The following is a 25537-nucleotide window of genomic DNA, read 5'->3' on the forward strand; positions in this document are numbered from 1 at the left end:
TAATGTGAGGAGGTTAATTTATGTTAGTTAAGCAGAAGACTGGTTAGGTGTTGATTAATTGTAATCCATTAGTAATATTGTTTCAGGGAAAGGTGTTTTCTGTAAGAATGATCCCAAAAGTTTCCCAAAGTTGAGAAGAAGGTATTTTGGTGGTAGTTTTCAGAAGAGGTCTTGGAAGAATTGATGGTTGAAACATTCTGATTGGATTCTCCCAAAAGGTTGGGAATTAGGGGTTAGAGAGTGCCCTAGTTTAATTTATAGGCCATCAATGAAGCCATGGACAAGGACTGTATTTTCCTAGGCACCTGTTTGGTCTAGCCCAGAGGTGGGGATAAATGTCTTACGAGTAAAGAGGATTGTTTTAGGCTGCTTGAGATAGGCAAAACTTTATTGTGACATGAAGTTGTCCCTGGATTCCTGAAGACTTCTAGCAGAGAGCTTTGTCTGACAGGTCTTGCTAATCTAGGCATAGCATTTGAATATCGTTCTCAGTTGAGAAGTCATTAGTAGGTTGGCCACCATATGATTGCTCTTGCTGGCCACAGCAACTCACAAAACTATCTTTTGTGTGCAATGGGTTGCAATCTTCATGAGTGGCTATAGAGTATCTATATAGATTAAATCATGGCTTTTTTGAAGCATTTAAGTGAAGTGTGATATTTTGAAGGATAGGGATCTTAGGGGTTTTTAATAGGGATAGGGAAGAAAATAGCCTTGCAGTTGAAACTTATTCTAATGTGCTTCTATACCTAGGGCCATGAGTGAAGATATTTCATTATGGGTGGGTTTCTTGGTTGGAGAAAGTGTCTGGCTTTGACCTAGGATGAAAAGATAATTTGAGTATTTCTGTTGCTTGTCATGGAAAGGATACAAAGGTGTAAGAGAGAAGAGCTAGATAAATAGTACCAAATAAATAAACTTTTCTAGGTTTGGGTATGGCAGTAAATATTTTCAGGAACCTGAGTTTGCTTTCAGGTGAGGAGAAACTTTTTTCTTCTCTAGTGATGACTCCATAGACTGCCTATGGCACAGCTAACTCAAGAATCTTTGGCCAAATTATGTCTTACTGTGAGTGTGTGTATATTCCAAGCTTTGAAATTGCCTTAGAAATATGGAAAATTCCTGAGGTGAGAAACGCTTCAGGAAGAACATATTTCTGGGTTTGGATCTCTTGCTGTGCTGAGTGGGTATTTGTTACTCTGAAGAATTACTAAAGATTTCTGGAATATGCCTCCTAGATGGAGGTGTGTGTCCTGGGAAAGGGGTACCAAGGTGTGGAAATCTCCCTTTCCTTCTCTTGTCTTGTATTCATTACTAGAATTGTTCTTATATCCTTAGATTCTTTTCTAGAACTGTTTTCATCTATAGGTACTCCCTTGGAACATGCCCAGTTCTTTAGAATTATATGGAATTTTTCTGTTTTTTTTTTAATTACTTCTTGCAGAGAGTCCAACTATCAACTGCGTCTTATGAATATGGCAAAAACATCTTTGAAATTTTTGAGTCTTTGAAAAATTGGAAAGAAAATCTTTGAAAAAATTGATTGTTTTTATTTTTAGCTTTGTTTTATATATTTGACCTTAGTGTCCATTCCAGATATATGAGAAAGATTTCTGACCTTTGTCACATATAGTAACAGAGATGAGTTAATGTCAAGAGTTTGGAGAACTTTTATTACTTCTCTATTTTTGTTTTATTTTAGAAATGTTTGTTAAAGTTGGGACATTTTTACTTCCTTAGGAGAATTTAATTGATTCTAGGTTCCCTTGTCTGGTTTATCTTTCCTTTGATTACTGAGGATTCCATTTGTTCACATTAATTTCAGAACTTATAGTTCACCAGGCAGTCAGAAATGGAATTAGTTCTCTTAATTGGAAAGCTTAAAACTTTGTAAGCTCAGGTTCTGACAGTGGGTGCACCTCCTCCCTGAAGCAGCCTTGCCCTGGTTAGATTTGCAAACTGATTGGTAGTACCTTGTGGTGGCAGTTGCGGGTTGGGGCATGAAGGGAAATTAAAAAATGGTACTGATGCCCATGAGTTTTTTGTCATCTACAGTTCATTTTCCACTATGTGCTTTGTTAAGTGGTTTTAGAAGTACAAGCAACATCTCTATGTCTGTCTGGAGTTTTTAGAATCATGGTTTACAGTGGGAATCAGTTATTCTAGGCTCATGAGGTATGGTGTGATTTAAATTAAACGTAATTATTAATATTCATTCTTTTTCAAGAGAAATGTAGGGAATTTTTGTTAAGAGTCATCAGAACTAAAAGTCAAAAGTTTAGATTTTTGTTTTTGAACTTAATTCCTACTCTAAATATCATTTCTATTTAAAAGACTACTCTAGTCATGCTATGTTGGTTTTTGTCTTACAAAGACCATACTGTGAGTAATATGCATTATAATAATTTATATCGTAATTATGTATATAAATTTGTTTAAAACCTAAAACATCATTATATTTCAGTTGTAATATATAAATGATATTAATTTCTTTATGGGGATGGGGTGGGTATTGATATCGTTTATACAGTGTATATTCTGGAACCTGGAGATCCTCCTTTGTTACAGCAACCACTGCAGACTTCCAAGTCTGGCATTCAACAGATTATTGAATGCTTTCGATCAGGTATGAATATTTGCTTTGTTTCAAGATATATTTCTTAACATTTATGTAGGAAGAGGCAGAAACAAATCTAGAAAAACTTAGATGACTTTCTTAAAAGTCAGAGTTTATATGTTTTTCTTTAAAGGGTACCTTTTCATTTTCATAGATGCTTTTTGAAGGTTGACAAAATTTAAGGTGATTTGTTCTAGAAACTAGCTTTTCTTCATTTCTGCTTATATTTAGAACAGTATAATAGAATGTCTTCCAGTTGAAGATGATTGTTTGGTATCTTAGACGGTACATTCTAGCTTTTCAGTGTAGTAATATGTTACAGAAAAATGTGAATGTATGTGCCTGAAAAACTGGATTGGCCTTTAGCATTCATTGTGACTACATAATTAAAAAATCTTGTCATCATTGGAAAGAATTTTCAATCTTAAGGAACCTCCATTTTTATAAATTTTATAAAAGTTACAAAGACAAAGACAGTTTACCTGAAGCTGTTCATTTTGCATTGATGGTACTCTTTGATGCGTGCTCATTTATAAATTTTATTCCTTAGAATCTTTATATTGAGTCTCTAGATCATTCAGCAAGTATTTATTAAGTGCCTACTATGTGCCCAGCATTGAGGATATAAAGATGAAAATGAAACCGCTTATGTCAAGCATTTTACATTTCTCTTGGGGGAGATAACTTGTACACGTCTAAGTCTATACAAAAGAAATAACAGGAATTTTGTGGGAGCAGGCATGAGCAGCTGGAGGATCAGGAAAAACCTTAAACTTTCACAGGAAGATGGGCAGTTCTTAAACCCTAGCATTTAGGAGTCAAATGTAGTCAAATATTTGGTATCTACTACGTTCCTATCACCTGACAGATATAACCTATATTACATTCTCTATCTTATAGGGATTGTGCTCTGTGTTAATGATTTGTGGGTCAAATCTGGTTAAACATATAATGTAAAAATGAAAGTCTCTGCATATTAAGTCTTTGAACACTGGTCTATTTATTTAGAGTAATACACAAGAAATTTCTAGTGTAACAGAAGGTATACAGATTTCATAATAGGATTTTCTTTCAAATACCTGAAATATGAAACATGTAATCTATTCTTTAACATGCTAGTTGTGCCATGGAAATAAGGCATCTTATTCATCTGTAATTTTCTTAACCATTGTCTTCATCTATAATTTTCTTAACTTTTTCTTCTCAATTCTAAATGGACAAGTAAGATCATTTTATACCGATTTTTTTCTTTGTGTCACTTGTTCAAATAGTGTAGAATAGATTTTAAAGTTAATTCATACTTGAAATCCTGTTATAGATACTTTTACTAAGAACCTTTAGTAAAAGTATCCTTGTTTTCTTTTTGAAACAATAATTTCAATGTGAGAAAACTGCTGTCTTCTGGGTATACTCTGTATGTGTGTATATCTTTATCTTTACATACACACACACCTATCTTTTATGTGTGGGGCCAACCTGGGACTATCTAAAGATGACAAACTGCAGAGCAGATAATCTACACGAGTGCCTCACTTACCATTGGAGTACATGAGTTGACTCCCCTGTCACTCCCCCCCGGAGGTTTAGACGTCTGACTTCTTCTTATCATTATTGTCAATTTTTGTTTTGTTTTGTTAGGCCGGTATTGAAAATGCTGAATACTTTAATTTGTATTCCCTTAGCACGTATCAGGTGACATTAGGTGATTCAGAATTAGGCCCTGTGGTATGGAAAATTGAGTTTGGGTTTGGAAGAATCTTATCAATTGATTTATAGATTTATTCACCAGTAAGAATAATTGGTCACACTATGTAGTGTTTTAATTTTTGCCAAGTGCTTTTTTTCACCATAATTCTGTGAGACAGGTAGTAGAAGAATTGTTGTTATCTCCATTTTACAGATGAACATACTGACACTCAGAGAAGTTAAGTGACTTGTTTATGGTCACACTGATTGTAAATGTCTGAGGTGATTTCAAATCCAAGACTCTCAACTCCCAAGTTAACACTTTTTAAATAGTAAGTTATATTTCTCACAATAGTGATTGCAAACTGAGGACTGAAATTTTCTAGAGCTGTAAGGCACAATGTATTGTTACACTTTTTTTCTTTTGACTTTCTTAAGTAGCTGAATAATCTTTGGAGGTTTGTCCTTTAACTGCAGTTTACTTTGCATATGTTTTAATGTAAACATTTTTTGTAAATATATCTGTGAAGTAGAGAAATTTAAAAAATAGGTTCTTTATATATCTTGATTTACAGAGACTTTATGCTTCCTGATGTTTTTCACATGGTTTTAAATAGTTATGTATCTGTATTTGTATGGGAGCATGGGAGAACAAATACAGTTAAAGTTTATGAGTATTCCCAAGGACATAGCTGGACATTTGGGGGTTGAAAGTGAAAATTACTGAACATTCCTTTTGATCTCCACAAGTGGCAGTTCCTTTTCTTGTATCTTTAGTACCTTTTCCCACATGCTACCACTTTTTTGGGGGGCCTTGGGGTACTTTGTTTCCTCTTCATTAATTTGCCTTGGTTCTCCTTCACCCTACCCCTTGTCTTAGTAGCCTAATGTTTATTATTGAAGTACTCTTTTTACATCCTTTCCTACATCCCTTCCCAAATCCAGGTCCCTGCCTCTGGTGCCTTTCTCTTACTGGGCTCTGCCCTCTACATTTGGACCACCCCAACCTACTCTAAAGGAATGGCCTAGTGGTGTCATGTTCCTTGAACAGAGTGGAACATGGCTCTTTGTTCTAGCCTAGATGTTCTTAACCTTTTTTGTGTCATGGATCCCTATGGTAGTTTAGTCAAGCTTATTGACCCCCTCCAGAATGATGTTTTTAAATTAATAAAATAAAATACATAGGATTACAAAAGAAATCAGTTACATCAAAACACATTTATCAAAATATTTAAAAGAATTTCCCAGATTAAGAATTCTTATGCTCAGGACCCTGGAATCCCTGTCTTCCCAACCCTTTTCAGTTTACTTGGGCAGTAGCTGACTACCAGGACCTTACCTTGGACACCACACTTTCTATTCCAGTCAGGCTAATATATTTTATCTTGAATGTCATTTCTTTGTACCGTACATGTCAGCTAGTCTAGGAATATTCTGGCTTTGTTACCTCCTCTTATTTGAGATGGAGTTGAATTAATTCGAGATTCCCCAGTCTCTTGAGTTCTGTTTTTGCTATTTTAACTTCTTACCTGGTTTTTACTGACCTACAGTTATACCTCAACTTTTGGTTTCTGCTTTGACTGCTTTCCCTTGCTTTTAATATTTCACTCTTTCTTGACCTCCATTATTTAGGTACTTTCAGACTTCTGATTGACTGGCTTTTGACTCACTGTTCTGTCTTGCATATTGGCTCCCACCTACTCCATGATACCTGACTATTGATGCCTGACAACTGGTTCACTATTTCATCTGGCTCTCTGTCTCACATGTATTTTTTTGGTTAGATACATTCCTTTCTTTTGTTCCTATACTTTGTTTCTAGCCATATTTTGGCTTTTCTGGTCTGGTTTTCCAGGTTTGCATCTGTGAAATTCCATAGCCCTAGCCCAACCCCATACCTATTCCCATAACTGCCTTTAAAATTTTTTTTTTAAATTATAAACTTAACATTGGACATCAACAAAACCTGTTTATATTGCTTAGCAACTATTTACATTTTAGATAATTTCAACAAATACTGTATTATAGCTATTTTTCAATGACTCCCTTTAATTTCTCATCATTTTTGTATGCATTCTGTTTCATTAAAATTTTTTTGGTTATTACTAATTCTCACAATATTCATCTGGTTCTGCTTTTTTGCTTTGCATTATTATTTCACTAATATATTTCTTAATTTCTATGTATTGTTCATATTTTTTGATATTAATTGTCATGGTATTCCATGACCTTAATTTACCACAAATTTAATCATTCCCCTGTTACTGGATATTTAGGTAGAATCTTCTTTTAAGCAATTTCTTTTTTACTTTACACTTTATTTAAAACATGCTTTACAAATATTTTAAGCATAATTCCTTCCTCCCTTCACCCCCAAATCTTGTACTAAAGTTATTGGAGTTTTAATCAGAATTGTTTGGACTGAATTTGACCTTCCCTTTCAGTCCCTGCTTAAGAAATCTGGTGAATTTGCAAAGAAGCAGTAAATGGCCTGTAAATTAAAAATAAAACTTTTCCTCACAACAACCTTGTGAAGTAGGTGGTAGAAGTATTATTATTTTATCTTTATTGTACAGATGAAGAAGCTAAGGCATAATGATTAAATGATTTGTCCAAGATCATATGAAAGATAATTATCAATCTCTTGATCAGTTCTCTCCCAGGTCTTCTCCTCTGTACTATTCACTCTCTCCTCTTTTCCCATCTTGACTCCTTGGTAAACTAGTTCTTTTCTATAAAATCTTCCTCCTCTCTTGAATCCTTTGCTCCCTTATCATATCTTAGACTTGCACCACTCCCACCCTTTGTACTCTTGAATAGAGATGCGGAAAATCACCATTCTGACTGGGTCCACTACAAATTTGTGTTACATAAATGTCAGCTGGGCCCTCGTTGCTACTCAGTAAACCTATCTATAACCTCCCTTAGCAACTGACTCTCTCACTTTCCACAGAGGTTCTTCCAAAACTTTTCATCCCTCCCAAGCCTCCCATTATTCCATCTCCCCCAAGTCTCTCAGCTGAGAACCTTGCCTTTTATTTTGCATAAAACATTGAGGCCATTTGCTGTGAACTCCCTCTTCTTCCATCTCACTCATGTGCCTTTTGACACTCCCCTTTCACCCCTGTCTCACATGATGAAGTGGTCTTATTTCTTCAAGGCTAATCCCGCCTCTGTTCGTTCAAGTGATCTTATTCCATCCCTTCTCCTCTAACAGATTGTCCCCTCTGTCATCCCATCCCCACTCTTTCACTTATTTTCAGTCTCTTCCTATCTGCTTACTTCCTAATGCCTTCAAACATGCCCATATCTCCCCTATCCTGCAAAAACTCCCACTTGACCCCTTTACCTCCCACCAACTATTGTTCTATATCCCTTTTGCCCATTATAGCTAAACTCCTTGAAAAGGCTGTCAACAACAGTTGCCCCCACTTTCTTTGTTCTCACTCTCTGAACCCCTTGCAATTTGACTTCTGACCTTTTCATTCCACCACAACTGCTCTCTCCAAAGTTACTAATGATCTTAGTTGCCATATCCAATGACCTTTCCTCAATCCTCATTCTCTCGGATTTCTATTTAACATTGTGATCACTCCTCCTTGATATTCTCTTCTTTATAGGTTTTCAGGACAGCATTCTCTCCTGATTCTTCTCCTACTTGTCTGATCACTCTGTCTCCTTTACTGGATCCCCCTCCACATCACATCCTCTAACTGTAGTTGTCCCTGAGGGTTCTGTCCTAGACCCTCTTTTCTTCTCTCTCTATATTAGTTTACTTAGTAATCTCATCAGTTTTCATGGATTTAACCTGTATGCTGATGATTTTAAAATCTACCTGTCTTTCCCCAGTCTCTCTTTTGACCTCCAATCTTGTATCTCCAGTTTACTTTCAGATATCTCAAACTAAATGTGCAGTAGACATTTTAAACTCATTATGTGCAAAATAGAACTCATTATCTTACCCTCTAAATTCTCCCCCCCTCCTACCTTCCTTCTTGCTGTAGAGGGTCACACCATCCTCCCAGTCCCTTGGGCTTGCAACCTAGGAGTCATCGTGGATTCTTCACCATCTCTTACCCTATCCAGTCTGTTGTCAAGGCCTGTCAATTTCACCTTTGCAATGTCTCTCAAATACGCCCCTTTCTCTCCTCTGATGCTCTCACCACTCTGGTGCAGGCCCTTATCACCTCAAGCCTGGATTATCGTAATAGCCTGCTGGTAGGTTTGCCTGCCTCAAGTCTCTCCCCACTCCCATCCATTTGCCAGTTAGCCACTAACGTGATTTTCCTAAAGCACAGGTCTCATCATGTTACTCCCTGCTCAGAAAATTTCAGTGTCTTCCTATTGCCTCCAGGAGCAAATAACAGAATTTCCTTTTTTACGTTCAAAGCCCTCCATAACCCAGTCTCCTCCTACCTTTTCAGTCTTCTTACACCTTACTCTCTGCCACAACCTCTTCAGTATAGTGACACTGGCCTCCTGGCTGTTTTACAGAGAAGATACTTCATCTCTTGCCTTCAGGCATTTTCTCTGCCTGTCCTTCATATGTGAAATACTCTACCTCCTTTGCTCCAACTACTTACCTTCCTAGCTTCCTTTGAGTTCGAACTGAAATCACACTTTCCTCAGGTAGGCTTTTGCAACCCCACTTAAATCCAGTGCCTTCCCTAGTTAATTATTTCTTATTTATCCTGTATATTTCTTGTTTTGATTTGCATGTTGTTTCCCCCATTAGATTGTAAGCTCGCTGTCCTTTGCCTCTTTTTTTAATCTCCCTAGTGCTTAACACATTGCCTTGCACATAGTAGACATTTAATAATATTGATTGACTGAAATCCAGGCATTCCGATATCAAATCTTTATGCACTACATTGTACTTTATTTGAAAAGTTGGTTAAATGCCTGCTTTTGTCAGTTCAAGGCCTCATACAGTCTGATTTGGACTAATTTTTTCATCCTTATCTCGTACTACTCTTCGTCATACAGACATAGTTCTAGCAAAACCGAACTGTGTTTCGTCCTCAACCATTCTCCCCTCCCTCATTCTTGTCCTACCTTCTACAATTCTCTTCTTTTGCTTATACTGTCCACTATGCTTGTAATAGACCAACTCCCTCATCTTTTGAAATCTCTTCATTCACAGCCCCAACTTAGGTGCTACTTCCTCCATGATACATTCATTGGCTCCTCTGTTCCTCCTCCAAGTGAAAATGATCTTTCTCTTCTCAAATTTGTACTAGCACTTTGTCTATCAATCAGTCAAAAAAAATCAACATTTATTAAATACCTCATATTAGGCACTGTGTTGGATGCTGAGGATGTCATGAAAAAATGAAATAGTCCCTGACCCCTATAAAGAGCTTACATTTTTTTGGGAGAGATAATGTATACAATCAACCTATTTGGAATAGATACAAAATACATTTTTAAAATGATGATTTGGGGGAGGAAGAGTACTAGTTTCTGGGGGGAAAGGGAATCAGCAGAGGCTTCATGTCGAAGGTGGTGTTTGATCTGAGCCTTGAAGGAAGAGGGATACCAAGAAGCACTGAGGTGAAGAGGGAGAGCATTCCAGGCAAAAAAAGCCTGGGAGACGGAGCACTGTGTAAGATCTCAGCAGGGCCAGTTCAGGGAGGAGAATAATGTGAAGGTTGTGAAGACTTTAAGTGATAGAGGAATTTATATTTGATTCTAAAGGCAATAGGGAACAATTGGAATGACATGGTTAGATTTGCTCTTTAGGAAAACCACTTTTGTAGCTGTTTGGAAGATGGACTTCATAGGCAGCGAAACTTGTAGGGTAAGTAGTTATGAGGCTGTTGTAATAGTCCGAATGAGAGGTGATGAGACAGACTATGTCTCAGATTATATCTAGATTGTGCCTGGGTGCATGGCAAGAAGGAGGTTGGATGTGAGACATATTCATGAGTTAGAAATCACAAGATTTGGCAGCCACCAAATTCCACATAGATAATGTGGGATAAGGGAGAGTGAGAAGGCAAGGATGACACTGAAGTTGTGAATCTGGTAGACTGAAAGGATGGTAGTGTTCTTTATAGAAGCTGGGAAATTCAGAAGAAAGGTAGGTTTTGGGGAGAAGATAATGAATTCTGTTTCGGACATGTTGAGTTTAAGACGTCTGTGGAACTATGTGAGATATGTAGACTTGTACTTAAGATATTTGTCCTTCTGTAATATTTATTTATGCATGTCTTTCCCTTATTAGGTTGTGAGGTCCGACCTTGAAAGAAAGGACTGTACTATAGTTATTATAGTGCCCCCTGTACATAGTAGGTGTTTGTTACATGTTGGTTGAAATCATTTAAGTTTTTGAATAAGAAGTTGTTTCTAGTTTGCCTTATGTTTAGCATATAAAATCTTTAGGGTTGATGTATTACCATTAACCCATTATTTAGATATTTAATTAAGGAACCCTTTGACTTCTGTGGTTGTGTTCAATTTTTGATGTAGGCATGACATATGCATGATTATAGTACTTAAAATAACCTTGATTCCATCAAAGAGCTCTAGATATCTAAAAGTTAAAATATCTAAGAGACTTTCCCTGAAAATAGGCATATAATATCCAAATCTAGAAATTACGATGTGTCAAGAGCTTCGTTTAGTTTCCTGTGATGCTTTTTGATTTTATACTAGGACCTAGCCAGATCAAGGAAAGAAATTTTATGTACATAAGTCCTTCAACTCTTGACACATCGTGATCTCTGGAGTTGGATGTTATATGCTTATTAACTGCTTTGTAGTCTATTAGCCATTTAGGTTTTTTTTTTTTACTTAAGGTACTGACATTTCAGATCTTCTCACTGTTCTTTCTTCCAAACGATATTGTTTTCTCTCCAGTCCCTGAAAAAATCAGAAGTTGAATAGCATATGAAGTTGATATCATCCTTTTTAATTTTTGAAAACTATGTAAAGTTTTCCCCTCACTAAAGTCCTATTCCATTGCCTCACTGTGATTTGGAGGTGACCATGGATTCTCAAGCGCTCTGACAAGTCTTAGTAAGTTGAAAAGGTTAAATGGATTCTGGATGCTAAGAGACTGTGGTGATTAGTGTTTCATTTTAGACTCTAGTAGAGGCAGTGTGATACGAGAGGAAGAGCATTAAATTTGAATTTAAAGGACCTAGGCTTATTCCTGACTGCTACTGACTTATGTATCCTTGGGCAAGTCACAGCCTCTCTGGGTCTTGGTTTCAAGATCTGTAAAATGAAGGTCTTGGATTATTAGATGATTTCTAAAGTGTAAGGTACAGATCTGGAAGACAGCTTCCAGATATGAAATCCTGTGGTCCTGCTTTTCCACATTCTTACTGGAATTTGCATGTCATTTTACTCAGTTATGTTTGCAATTTTCTGTTACAACTTGAAAAGAAGTCTGACATGTCAGATAACACCACTGAGTTAGGACATCTGTTGGGACTTTTTTTTTAAGCTGCTACCACAGTTGCTGCAGCTTGTCTTTGGGCTCTGCACCCAGCATGTACTTGAGGGGTAGTGGAAGGGAGCTGAAGGGCCTTAGAGGCAGTTGTGGTCAGATAAGCCTACCTCTTTATTTGAGTATTATCAGAGGATCTTAAACTCTAATTTAGCTTTTGACTTGAGATTGAGAACTATTTCTCTATAGTAATATGTGCTGGCTTTTTTCCTTTCTTTTTGTTGAATTTTTCATATTCCAAAGGGAAAAAAATCTAGCTCCAAAAACAACCCAGGAATCAATCCAAAAACATATTTTTGTATTTTAGGTTGGTTCCTGGGTCTGGTGCAAAGCCCTCTAATGAAGATGACTTTTAAACAGGTCATCTTGTTGCTATCTTAGGAATAGGTAAAAATGGACAATTTGAGGCATTATAACTTGTTTTCAAGGTGGCGTAGATAAAAGAATCCTTATTTTATGAGTCCATGAAAAGATTAAGCTCAATAAGCAACAAGTAGCTTTTTTTCTTTCTAAAGTAGTATGGTAGGGATGAATGAAGAGAATAACTGTGATATTTGCCGTTGTCATTACTTTAAGTTTAGGTTTGCAGATTCAACTTTCAAGAGATTTTTACCACTTTAAAGAACAGAACCTGCTATTAGGGTAAGCTGTCATAAGGTAGTCATGACCATGTGGTCTGAACCAGTAGACTTAACACTGTAGGTACTTTTTGCTTGAAATATTGATAAAACTGCTTTTTCTTTACTTAAAGGCAAAAACAGAATTTTTAAAATTCAGAGTAAAAAACTTAGACGTAAAATGTACATTTAAAGTAGAGATATTTAGCCTTTTTTGTGTCAAGGACCTGTTTGGCAGTCTGGTGACCTTTGACAGAATAATGTTAAATGTATACAATAAAATACATAGAATTACAAAGAAACCAATTATATTGAAATAGTTATCAGTACATGTATATATACACATATATGTACACATATGCATGTATGTGCATATAGACAAAGCAATGCATATATGTATATGCATATATGCATGCCTCATATATGTGTATATATGTATGTGTATATGCAAAGTTCAAAGATCATAGGTTAAGAACTCCAACTAAAAGATCGTACCTTTAAAATCAACTTTTAAAGAAAACAAAGGGCTAAGGATAACTTTATATCTTTCTGACTGATCCTTAATCATTTAAGTATTTGGGTTCTTAAATATTATTCAAAGGGCATGGTTTGAATACTATTGGTAATTCATTTGATCAGATTCAAGTCAGTTTGCTGTTTTTCATTTGCCAATCTTCATCTGCTATCTTCTAATACAGATGTTCTTAACTTGGGGTTCAAGGACTCCAGATAGATTTAAAGGAGACTTGTGAACTTGGATGGATAAAATATAATTCTATCTTTTTTCAGTATAGTTGGTTTCCTTAATATTATTATGTATTTTATTTTATGTCTTTAAAATCAAAAGGGGTCCACAGGCTTTACCTGACTGCCAAAAAATTCCATGACACAAAAAAGATTAGGAATGTCTGCTAGTGAATAGTCTTCTCTGACTTTTTCTACTGTTCATTTAATCAGAAAAAGGCTTTAGTTTGTCTTGCCATTTTCAGTACTCTCCTTTTATTACATCACCCCTTCCTCTAAGCAGGTACAGAAAAAAACTCTAAACAAAGATACACCTATCTTTTTTTTTTAGTAAGAAGGAAGTGGTTTTTTTCTCTGTAGAGATGGAAACTTTTTTCCTTCCTGGTTTGAAATCTGAGGAAATTTAACTGTTGATTGTAGAGGTAGGTGGGTATTACTTGAAATTTAGATACAGTGACATGTCATTAATATTTACTTCTACTACATTAGTGAGATCTTTCATAAGTTCCTCTTTGCACAGATACCCCATTCTGTAATAATATTTTCACCCTTTCACTGTATTTCTCTTGTATATTATTTATAGTTATACAGGGTGTTCCTAAAGTCTGGACACGTAGGCAAAAATGCGTATTTTCAAGAAATGAAATGAATGAAATTTTAAGCAACATTTTATTTAACTGGAATATTAACAAATAACATCTTCAATATGATTTCCATCATTTGTGATGCAAAGATTGATGTGTTTTGCAAGATTTATGTGAACTCAATGTAGTAACTCCACATTGCTGTCAGTTTTAGCACATTCATTCTTTATGCATTCATTCAGGTGTGTTGTATCTGTGATTTTCATTGAGTATACCTTCTCCTTTAGCATACCCCAGAAAAAGAAGTCAAGGGGGCTAAGGTCTGTTATTATTCCAAACATGCATTTTTGCCTATGTGCCCAGACTTTAGGAACACCCTGTATAACTATAAATAATATACAAAAGAAATACAGTGAAAGGGTAAAGCTTTTAAGATAAACTTTACCAGTGCTTTGAACAAAAATTTAAATTGACCTCATTTCAAAATATTTTATTCTGCCAGTAGTCAACAAGCATTTATTAAGCACCTGCTATGTGCCAGGCACTGTGTGCTCAGAAGAGAAAGGCACTCAGCCTCAAGAAGCTTATAGAACAATTGAGTAGAGTTGTTTCGTGGCTTCTTATCTGAGTCATTCTGTGTTACCTGTGGAAGGGGGGGAATGTCACTACTGTAAAGGGTCCAGTGAATCCTTATTTCCATATGCAATGATGTAGCTATAAAAAATTGTTCAAAATGTAAGTTTATAAGGTATTTTAAGACCGATTTTTATCACAATACTTTGCATAATGCCTTAACACCACTTTGATATACATTTATTTAATTTCATTCAAACATTTATTAAGTACCTGCTCTGTGTTGTCTTTTGATTCTCCCAACAACAGTGGAGTAGGCAGACCAGGTATCATTCCTATTTTATAGATGGAGGAACTGAGTCTCTGAGAGGTAAAGTAAGGTGCTCAAGATAAGGACAGAGTTGGGACTTGCTGGCTTCTTAGTCTATTGGTCTTTCAACTACACCTCATGCTTTGTTTTGTTTTTTTAAACTTTTAAACATTTCCTAGTGGATTCAGACACTTGTGTATATCTTGCTTCTGTTGGTCTTCCACTTTACATAACATGACTCGGACCCTTCCTTCTGTCCTGAAATGTTGTGTACTACTTTGATACACTGTAAGTTGAAAATATTAGGCATATAAATTTTAATTTGGCAATACATTTATGCAGGAGAAACCTTTTTGTGTTTAAAAAGTGATCCTCAGAATGTACTTTATCTGAGGATGACTTTTCTAAGAGGGCAGTCATTTTTTATAAAAGTTTATTGAATAAAACATAGTTTGTCCAGTTCATGGTTTTGAAAAATACATCTATATGCCAGTTGCAGGACACATTTTTAATAATTTGTTATGCTTTTATTCTACTCTATGCCTTTTGGAGTATCTACTTAAGTTCCAGGGATGATCACTTTAAAAATAACCTTTATACTGTGCCTTCAAAACAGAAGCTCACAAGGACATGAGAAAAGGATTATACATTCCTTAGCAATGTCATTATATCATTCTGTGGCTTAACAGGCCTCAAAAGAAGTGGAGCTCATGTATAAGAGGACAACAGGCAAACTAGCATACCAGTTAAAAAATTGTTGTTGGTGAAGCCACAAAAACCGAAAGCTGTCAAATGAGTTCTACTGTCTCAGCCACATAGTGTCAGATGAAGTATAAAGAAACAAAGCTATCTTGTCTAGCAGAAAACAGCTGGGTATTGATGTGTCAGATTATGGGCCTGAGAATGTAAGAAAAAATCCCTGGATTTTTTCTTGGAAAGGTCTTTTGATTGTTGTCACCTATTACATATATATACACAGTATGTATATATGCATATGTATGTACAATATATGTATGTATACATATATGTATGTGTATAATATATGTATGTATAATATACACAATATATAATATATAACCTTTCTATATACACATATGTATATGTATGTGTGTATATGTGTGTGTGTGTGTGTTTGTGTGTGTGTGTAGTTACCATCACGTAATGGTGCAGAATAACCAAGGATGGGGTTCTGGGATCTTATGTATCAGAGCCCTATTGGTGGGCGAACTAGCTTACATGAAAAAAATAATTCTTTATGGCAGTCAGAAAATATTAGCTCAGTTATACAAAATGTTATATCTTGAAAGACAGTTAACTTAGATGACTGCCACCAAATAAAGGAATAAATAGAAATTCATAAATATGTGTGTATATATATGTGTATACATATGTGATAAATATATAATATTTAACGTGTACAACTAATATACATTTATAAATATGCATATGTTTATAGTCACTCCCTGTGTGTGTGTGTGTATTTCAATTTTTATGATGAAGTGGATAATAGCAACTATTTCTTTACTTGAAAAATAATAATATGTTTCTGTAGTGCTTTAAAGTTTACAAAATACTTCAAACCAGACCATACCAAAATGTATAGTTCAGCATAGATGATTTTTAAAGGTTGACTTCAAGACTCCAGTTTGCCAGTTAAAGCAACAAGTATTGATATCAGGGAACATCCTGTTTTTTGGTATTAAATACATTGTTTTTGAAGTATTAGCTCTACAGTTAAGAGTCAGATAAAAGCTTGAATTTTAATTCTTCTTTGCTGGGCTTAAGATTATCCTATGGTGAAGTGAGAGAAGGGGGTATCTTTCCCCCTAGGGATATAGTAATTTCTTTGCATAAATTAAAATTCCCCTAGTATCTCTTTATATTATTTGTAGATAGGCTAAATCATTCTGATGTTGTCCATTTTACATTATTTGCCATTTTTTTACTCTGTTGAACCTGATTCTGGCTTAAATTTATGTAATTATATAATTTTAAAAATTTATATACTTTTAAAATCTCCTAAGGGAAAAAAAAATCAGATTGAACTTTTTGATTTGTTCTAGAATTCTAGTTTTGTTTGTGTTTTGAGTTGAGAGTGTGATATGATTCCCTTCTTTCTGGAGGAATCCTCCTGGTCCTAGGCTGCATAACCTGAGAGAGGATTTTTGACTGTTGTTAGGATGAGTCAATCAAAGAGGGAAAGTAAAGGTGTTCAGCCAAGGGAACGTCACCAGAGTAGTATTTATGGTCTCTGATACTGCCTCTTCATCACATGAGTTATTGGGCAGTTATATATAAGGGTAAAGAATATATGTGGTCTGGTTTAGCCACAAATTAGGAGTTTGGAATCTTCTATCTGAATTTATGCTTCAGAATTCATAGAGTAGATAGTCTAATGAAGGAGCAAGTAAGGAATTTGTAGTTGGGGAGATCATTTCTGGTTTATTCCATCCTGTTATCTTTCTTGGGCCTTAGTTTTATATTATTACATAATGTCTATCTAAAGAACTCAAAGCACTTCTCATGTATTTTTATTTATACCCCTAGAATCCCTTTGAGTTATATAAGAGGTGCGTATTTTGTTTTCCTTGTTTATAGATAAATAAACAAACGCATAGTGATCCTATAACTTCTTAGGTCATTCTACTAGTTTATGCTGTATTTAAGATGTAAACCTAGATCTCTTGATTTCCAGGAAGCAAATCAGACTGGGAATCAGAGTTCTGAATTATTCTGCCTACTATGTCATTATCTAGTTGTTTGACCTTAACTTTCCTGGGGCTCACTTTCTTCACCTGTATAAAAAGGAATTAGGATTAAAGCAGGAGATCTTAATTTGAGAAAAAAAAATTTTGATAAATAATTTCAAAAGGATTGATTTCCTTTGTAATCCTATGTATTTTGTTTTATTCATTTAAGAACATTATTCTGAAAACGGGTCCATAGTCTTCACCAGTCTCAAAAATGGTCCATGACATAAAAAAGGTTAAGAACTCTTGGATTAGATGATTGTTAATGACATCTTTCCAGTTCAAACACACTTACTTTACTATACTGGGTCTTTTAACATTAGACAGTGCTATTAATAATAGAGATGTCACTCATCATTTATAGTGACATTTTAAGGAATGGCTAGTGATTTTAAAGCATTTTGATAATAATGTGAGTGCTGGGGTAGTTTTAATGCAATCAATCACAAGCATTCATAGCCCCTGTGATTTGTTCTATGAGAAATGTAAGTTCTGTGTGAAATAAAGCAGAAGTATATTCCATTGATATCTTTGAAAGTGTTTTTAACACACCATAGAAATGCTTATTTGCCTAGAATTTTTTTTAACACACCATAGAAATGCTTATTTGCCTAGAATTTTGAAATATTTTTTGAAATATTTTAACACTTAGACCCTAGATGTAGCACATCAGGACAGTTGTAGTTTTCTACTGTAGCATCTGTATAAAGTAGGTCAGTATTTTTGTGTTTTTATATTGAGGGAGCTGAGTTCACAAATTATTTCAGGGTTTCAAATCAAAGTTATCTATCAACTTGTCTGTTCCAAGAACCATAGAACCAAACTGTCAGGGGGGTGGGGGAGGATTCATCTTTGCTACCCTAATTTACTCTTATTTAAAAAAATAACAAGCACCTGAGATGTATTGCTTGTTTGGTTCTACCTTTCTGATATAGCATTTGAATGATAGATTCTCTAATTATCTCCAGAGCCTCTTGGCACCTCCTGGCAAGTAAATCGTAACAAGGAAAAGAACCTTAATTTTTAGAAGACATTCATATAACTGAGTGAAGAGTATAGTTTTGCTTAGGACTTAGATAATGTGACCCTCATGATATTGTGCCTGTATTTGTTTTTGGTTTCATGTAGTACTTTATTTTTTATTTATCATTATTTCTTACCTAGTTTTGAGATGTGCATTTAAATTTCACTTTTCTTTCTTCCCTCAGGAACTAAACAACTAAAACACATTCTGTTAAGAGATGTGGACACAATTTTTGAGTGTAAATTATGTCGCAGTCTCTTCAGAGGATTACCAAATTTAATTACTCATAAAAAATTCTACTGCCCTCCAAGTCTCCAGATGGATGACAGTAAGTTTCTTTCACTAAAATCTTCATTTATGCATTTTAGAGTTTTTCATACCCTATAGTTTTGTGCAGTAAAACATTATTAGCTTGAAGTTAAAAATAATTTCAGCAACCATGAACAATAAAATAAAATTGTTGTCTCAGTTTATTTTCCCCCAATTATCAGGTCAGTCCTTTTCGATTAGTAATCTCCACTTGATTTTTTTCTAAATAACACTGTGTGGAAATTTTTTCCACTGGTGCAGATCAGCAGCTCATCTGTAATTTAGTCTTTTCAGAGTTGCCTGAGGCACTCACAGGGTTAAATGATTGGTTTATCTTGGCATAGCTACAATATGTCAGAGGCAGGACTCTAACATAGCTCTTCTAGATTCTAATCCTGGCTCTCTGCTTCTTGTATATGCTGTCCCTCAAATATATTTTCATTAATATTTTATATGTGACAGTGTGTGTGTGTGTATGTGTGTGTGTGTGTGTATGTGTGTATGAATGATGCCTAAATGAATCCTGGAGATTGGTTTCAGGATTTGTTTTTCTTTTTTAATTCTACTTTAAAGATGACTTTTTTAATATTGTTCTTCTGTTCTCTTTTCACTTACCTTCCATATAGGATGATTCATCTAGAATCCCTTTAGAAGAGGGAGGATAAAATAATAGGAGCTAAGTGATGAATGAATGGGAATTGAGTTATGGAAAAGAAAAAGGAGTTAGTGGATCTAGGAGAGAACTTGCCATGTAACATGTATTTTTTCCTTAGATTTTGGTTTTGCTTCCTCTTATGTTTGTTTTATTTTTATTTTATTTAATGGGGATGGTAAGAAATATGTACCTTCACTTTGAAGCAACTAATTTTTTATAAACCTTCGTTTAAAGATTTTGGTGTGTGTATGAAATTCACTATTTTTGCTTGTAGTTGCACTTGCCAAATGATGGGTAGTATAATGGCAAAAATCAAATTACTGTGGATTAATTTAGAAGCATAGAAATTTAGAGAAGAATCAGTTTTTAAGTGATTTGCTTTTTAATTGACTAAATCTATGAATTTCTCAGGATTAAGTTAACATCTGTAGTGGTATTAGTTTGTGCTTTAGAGAATTAATATAAGTTCTTTGTAATATTTTATTAGGTAATATTTAAGTTGGAAGGTAATTTTCATTATTTGATATTCTAGAATTTATTACTTTGTGGATCTTTGATGTATTGAATTAGAGAAAGTTTTTTGGTATAAATACCACTTTAACAGTTTACTGAATTATTTTTTTAATCTTGTATTTTGTTAGTGAAACAAAGCAAATACATGCATATTGATGTTCCCTCAAATACTCTTAACTTCCCAGTTTCTTATTCTACTCATTTCCTATGACTTACTACTCTATTCTACCCCAGCTATACACAGAGGAAGTCATACTCTGGATCTTGCCATCACTTAAAATATTCCACTTCCATGATCATGAACTCCCAAATTACTTTATCTGATCATAATATTTTATTGGACTTTCCATATCTTTCTTTATCCTCATTGGAACCTCCAGTCCCTTTAGCTCTGAATAGTTCTCAGTCCATCACTCCTGCACTGACTGTATACCCTCCTCCTTTTCCAATAAGTGACCCTTTGATAAACCAAGTCACCTCATACTAACTTCTTCTCTTGAATCACTTGTCCCTTTGTCCTGTCACTGAGCATACCTTGACAAAATCCAACCCTGGATTATTTCCACCATCTGCCTCCTTTGCTCCTATTTGTGTACTTCTTAACAGAGCTGGAGGAAATATTAATTGCAAGTTATGTCATCTGATTTCACCTGGACATTCACTTCAGCAAGACAGTACTCCTATTTAATTGGTTCTCTATCTCACTCGCCACAGTGGTTGTTCCCAGTCTTCTTGTCTCTCCTCAAGCATTCCATGGTATCCCTCCCTCCACTGTCTTAGCTGAGGACCTTACCTGATATTTCACTGAAAAAAGCGAAGTAATTCGTCAACAGCTTTCTCTTCTCCCCTTCTTCTCATTTCATCATTCATCACCATAATTCCCTACTGTCTCCTTTAGCCTCTGATGAAGAGGTCATTCTTCTTGCCAAGACTAATCTTTCTATGTGCATCCTTTCTTGATCACATCCCCTGTTGTCTTCTCCAGTAGATTGGTTCCATTGTCATGGGGTTCCACTATATCACGTATTTACATAATTATTTACATGTTATCTCCTCCATTAGAATGTTGACTGCTTGATGGAAAGGACCATTTTTGCCATTCTCAGTGCTTAGCATAGTGGCTTACATTTAATAAATGTTAATTGATTCATTTTACCCTGGCTTAAAAGTGTATTATAGGCCATAGAGAAAAACAGCTTCAATGAACATTAAGTTCAAGGCCATATAATACAAAGATAAAGACAACTTTTCATCCCCGATGTCAATGACTTTACAGTGTGTTTAGGGATATAAGACAAACAAGTAGTCATAATATAAGTTAGAATATAATAAATAGAATATAAAGTTTAATGATACAACTGAGGAGGAAAATAGTACTTTTAGCTGGGAAGGTCAGGAAAGGTGTCATGGAAGAAGTGGAAGTCATATTGGACCTTCTCAGATTGGGCAGAATGTCAGCAGTTGCATGTTGGGGGAGGCTGAAATCCCTTTCAGACAAGGGGGATGGTGGGAACAAAGGAAGGAAGCAATACAGAGTGAGACAAATTAGGGATATATTGAGTTGCCTGCATCAGCTGGGGAGCATACCATGTGAAGGGGAATTTCTTAGACTGGAAACCTCTTATTGTTTGGGCTGTGTCTACTTATTTTTTTTAATTCTTGAGATGTATTTTAAATATAATAAATAAATTAATTTCCTTTTAAATTAAAAGGCAGTTAGTACTTGGATATTTTTTAGTTATTTTTGTTAATGGTGAGGTAATATACCTTTAGGCCAGACTAGAGAGTGGAATTAATTAGGAATCTACCCAAGTGAGTGTGTGTTTTTATTCTGCAGTACTCATTCCAAAAGAAGGGATATTGCCTTATTTACAATTAACCACCTTACTCACTATACAGGTGCATATATTAGAGAGGGAAATAATAGCTACAAGAATAAATAGTGCAGTGGATAGAGCACTGGGCCTGGAGTCCTGAAGACTTGAGTTCAAATCCAGCCTCGTACACGTACTAGCTGAGTGACCTGGGACAAGTCATTTAACTCTGTTTGCCTTAGTTTCCTCATCTGTAAAATGGGGATAATAACAGTACCAACCTCCCAGGATTATTGTGGAGATCAAATGAGATAATAATTGTAAAGCATTTAGCACAATGCCCGGTCCATAGTAAGTGCTCTGGGTTAGCTTGTATTGTTGGTTTGATAATCATAACTAGACTTGAGAGTGGCCGGTGTTTGTAAGCTATACCAATGTCTTATTATTAATAGCCCAAAGACAATTCTTGTACAAGTATATTTTATCACTGCTTAGGGTGGAATGCGTGCATCAAGTAAACAAAACTAGCTACATTTCTGGAATAATCATCAGTAGCTATTTTTTAATCATATATTCAGTAGAAATGTAGTATGTTCACTAGACTGATTAGGACTGATTCTAATAAATGGCTATGATTCATGACATACATGTTCATGTACTCTCATATTTTCTCTCAATTTTAAAATTTCATTCATTTTGCATAGTATGCTGCACAGTTGTCTGGTCTCACATAATTAAAATGGATTTCTTTATCTTAAATTAGCTTAATGGATGCTCTTTCCATTTCAGTTTATACATCTAAAACATTTCTTTTGAAATTCTCTATGGTAGTTCATCCATGCCATATTATGTTAATTTATCTTCGCTATTCTAGAAATGCTGTTTAAATATTCCAGATTAATGTAGTGCCTGGCACTTAGTAAGTACTTAAATTCTTGTTGACTGATTGCTAATGAAGTATAAAGTTTGACTCATATTGTGTTGTTCAGAGGGATCCTTTTTGCTTATATAATTTAAATTGATGGAAGCATATCATGGTATATCTGGTGCTGGGCCAGGAAGAGCTAGGTTCAAATCTTGCCTCTACCACTTACAAGTTCTGTCTTCCTGGCCAAGTCACTTAATTTCCTATTCCTCTCCTTCCACAGATTAACATAAATTTATAGTAGTATAATTATGCCCTCAGAAGTGGAAACAAATATTATATAAAGCTGCATCTATTACTAGAAAGTTGCAAGTTTGCGTAAAATTGGCAATTCAAATTAAAGCAAAAGTGAATTAAATTTACTGGTTGTACTTTTGTAAACTACTGGGGAGTTTTATAAAAAATAAAAAGGACCAGGTAATTTAATAAACATTTTTGCAGATGTTCATATTGTCTTTTGAAATATGAACTAGAACAAATCTAAAATGGTGTTTTTGTTTTAACAGACCTTCCTGATGTAAATGATAAACAAAGCCAAGCCATAAATGATCTCCTAGAAGCCATTTATCCAAGCGTGGACAAGCGAGAATATATTATTAGGCTAGAACCCATAGAAACTAATCAGAATGCAGTATTTCAGTATATTTCAAGGACTAATAATCCAACTGAGGTCACTGAGTCAAATAATTCTCCTGATCAAACTCAAGTTCAGATGCAAGAACCTAACATTGAACAATCCAAAACAACTCCAGTTCCAGATACAGAAGTAGAAATTGTAGAGACCCCTCCTGCAGAAACAGTTGCAAATGAAGCAATACCAATGTCTGATGAACAGCCTCAGGAATCACACACTGATTTGGAAACTTCTGATAATTCTGATTTTGGCCACCAGTTGATTTGTTGTCTTTGTAGAAAAGAATTCAACTCCAGACGCGGCGTTCGTCGGCACATTAGAAAAGTACACAAAAAAAAGATGGAAGAACTAAAGAAGTATATCGAAACACGAAAGAATCCGAACCAGCCCTCTGCTAAAGGACGCAATAAGAATGTTCTTGTAACGTTGAGCAGGAGTTGTCCAGTATGTTATAAATCATTTGCTACAAAAGCGAATGTAAGGAGGCATTTTGATGAAGTTCATAGAGGACTGAGGAGGGATTCAATTACTCCTGATATAGCTACAAAGCCTGGGCAACCTTTGTTCCTGGATACTGTTTCTCCTAAAAAATCTTTTAAGACTCGGAAACAAAAGTCTTCTTCAAAGGCTGAATACAATTTAACTGCATGCAAATGCCTTCTTTGCAAGAGGAAATATAGTTCACAAATAATGCTTAAAAGACATATGCAAATTGTCCACAAGATAACTCTTTCTGGAACAAACTCTAAAAGAGAGAAAGGCCCTAATAATACTGCCAACAGCACAGAAATAAAAGTAAAAGTTGAACCATCAGATTCTGTAGAATCTTCACCCCCTTCTATCACCCATTCTCCACAGAATGAATTAAAGGGAACAAATCATTCAAATGAGAAAAAGAACACACCGGCAGCACAGAAAAATAAAGTTAAGCAAGACTCGGACAGCCCTAAATCAACGAGTCCTTCTGCTGCAGGTGGCCAGCAAAAAACCAGGAAACCAAAACTTTCAGCTGGCTTTGACTTCAAGCAGCTTTACTGTAAACTTTGTAAACGCCAATTTACTTCCAAACAGAACTTGACTAAACACATTGAGTTGCACACAGATGGAAATAACATTTATGTTAAATTTTATAAGTGTCCACTTTGCACTTATGAAACGCGTCGGAAACGTGATGTGATAAGGCACATAACTGTGGTTCACAAAAAATCATCACGTTATCTTGGGAAAATCACAGCCAGTTTAGAGATCAGAGCTATAAAAAAGCCCATTGATTTTGTTCTAAATAAAGTGGCAAAAAGAGGCCCTCCAAGGGATGAAGCGAAGCAAAACGATTCAAAACATGATGAAACTTCTAATTCTCCCAACAAAAAGTATGAAGTAGCTGATGTTGGCATTGAAGTAAAAGTCACAAAAAACTTTTCTCTTCACAGATGCAATAAGTGTGGAAAGGCATTTGCAAAAAAGACTTACCTTGAACATCATAAGAAAACTCATAAGGCAAATGCTTCTAATTCACCTGAAGGAAATAAAACCAAAGGCCGAAGTACAAGATCTAAGGCTCTTGTCTGGTGAGGAACAGTTACAGAGTTTTGCTTCCCCCTTACCCCCTTTCAAACTAAAAAAATATCACTTGGCCATAATTTATAGCAGGTTCCATTTTAACAGCTAACATGCCACCTATCTGATGGCAGTGGGAACTGAGGAGAAATGTACATATTGCATTTACTTCAGTGACCTTTATTCCACTGACTTGGGAACAAAAGTTAACTTCAGAGCTTATCTTCTACAGGACAATGCAACATAGCTATAGGTAGCATGGAGCCAGTGCTATTCTTTTAAGATTGTAAAATACGTGCATTTATATTGGCTTATGTTTATAGTAGAAGACCTCTGTTTTACTAACTTTGCACAGATTTGATTCAGCAACTTAGTCTACTAATGAACTTTATTCAGGAAAGTTACAGAGATAATAGAATGAAGATTTGTGAAGGCTATAATTATAGGAAAAATCTCTTAAGGCACTGTAATTATTGTAAAATTGATTTGTGATGGCTTAATAAAGTGCTACACAGAAAAATCTCTAAATTAATTTAGAATAATTAGTAATAAAACATTAATCACTTTTAACATAGAGTTTCAAGGCAAGGGGAAAATTTTAGTAAACAAAAATTTGAATTTTGTTTTTTTGTAAGGTTTTTTTGGTTACTGTTTTTTAGTTTTGTTCTATGGAAAAATGATAATTTAGTTAGTCCCAAATGTTTTAGTTTTTTCCCTTTTGTTAAATAAACTTTTTGGTGATTATTTCAACCTAATTAATAATTTTACC

At 35.1% G+C, this 25537-nt stretch overlaps 1 protein-coding gene across 3 annotated transcripts in view; it reads left to right on the forward strand.

Annotated features, from left to right (window-relative positions):
* Positions 1-25537, forward strand: part of ZNF800 (zinc finger protein 800) — a 31620-nt gene that overhangs the window by 4005 nt on the left and 2078 nt on the right. For 2 of the 3 annotated variants that reach the window (XM_036759579.1, XM_036759580.1), the window contains exons 3-5: positions 2531-2626; positions 18546-18689; positions 23084-25353. In XM_036759579.1, the coding sequence (XP_036615474.1) occupies positions 2531-2626; positions 18546-18689; positions 23084-24783 (1940 nt within the window). In that variant the 3' untranslated portion in view covers positions 24784-25353. Of the gene's footprint in view, positions 1-2530; positions 2627-18545; positions 18690-23083; positions 25354-25537 lie in introns of those variants that run through there. The other variant, XM_036759581.1, reaches the window with a different exon arrangement.

This window comes from Trichosurus vulpecula, chromosome 5 (genome assembly GCF_011100635.1).
Source record: "Trichosurus vulpecula isolate mTriVul1 chromosome 5, mTriVul1.pri, whole genome shotgun sequence".
Taxonomy (NCBI): Eukaryota; Metazoa; Chordata; class Mammalia; order Diprotodontia; family Phalangeridae; genus Trichosurus; species Trichosurus vulpecula.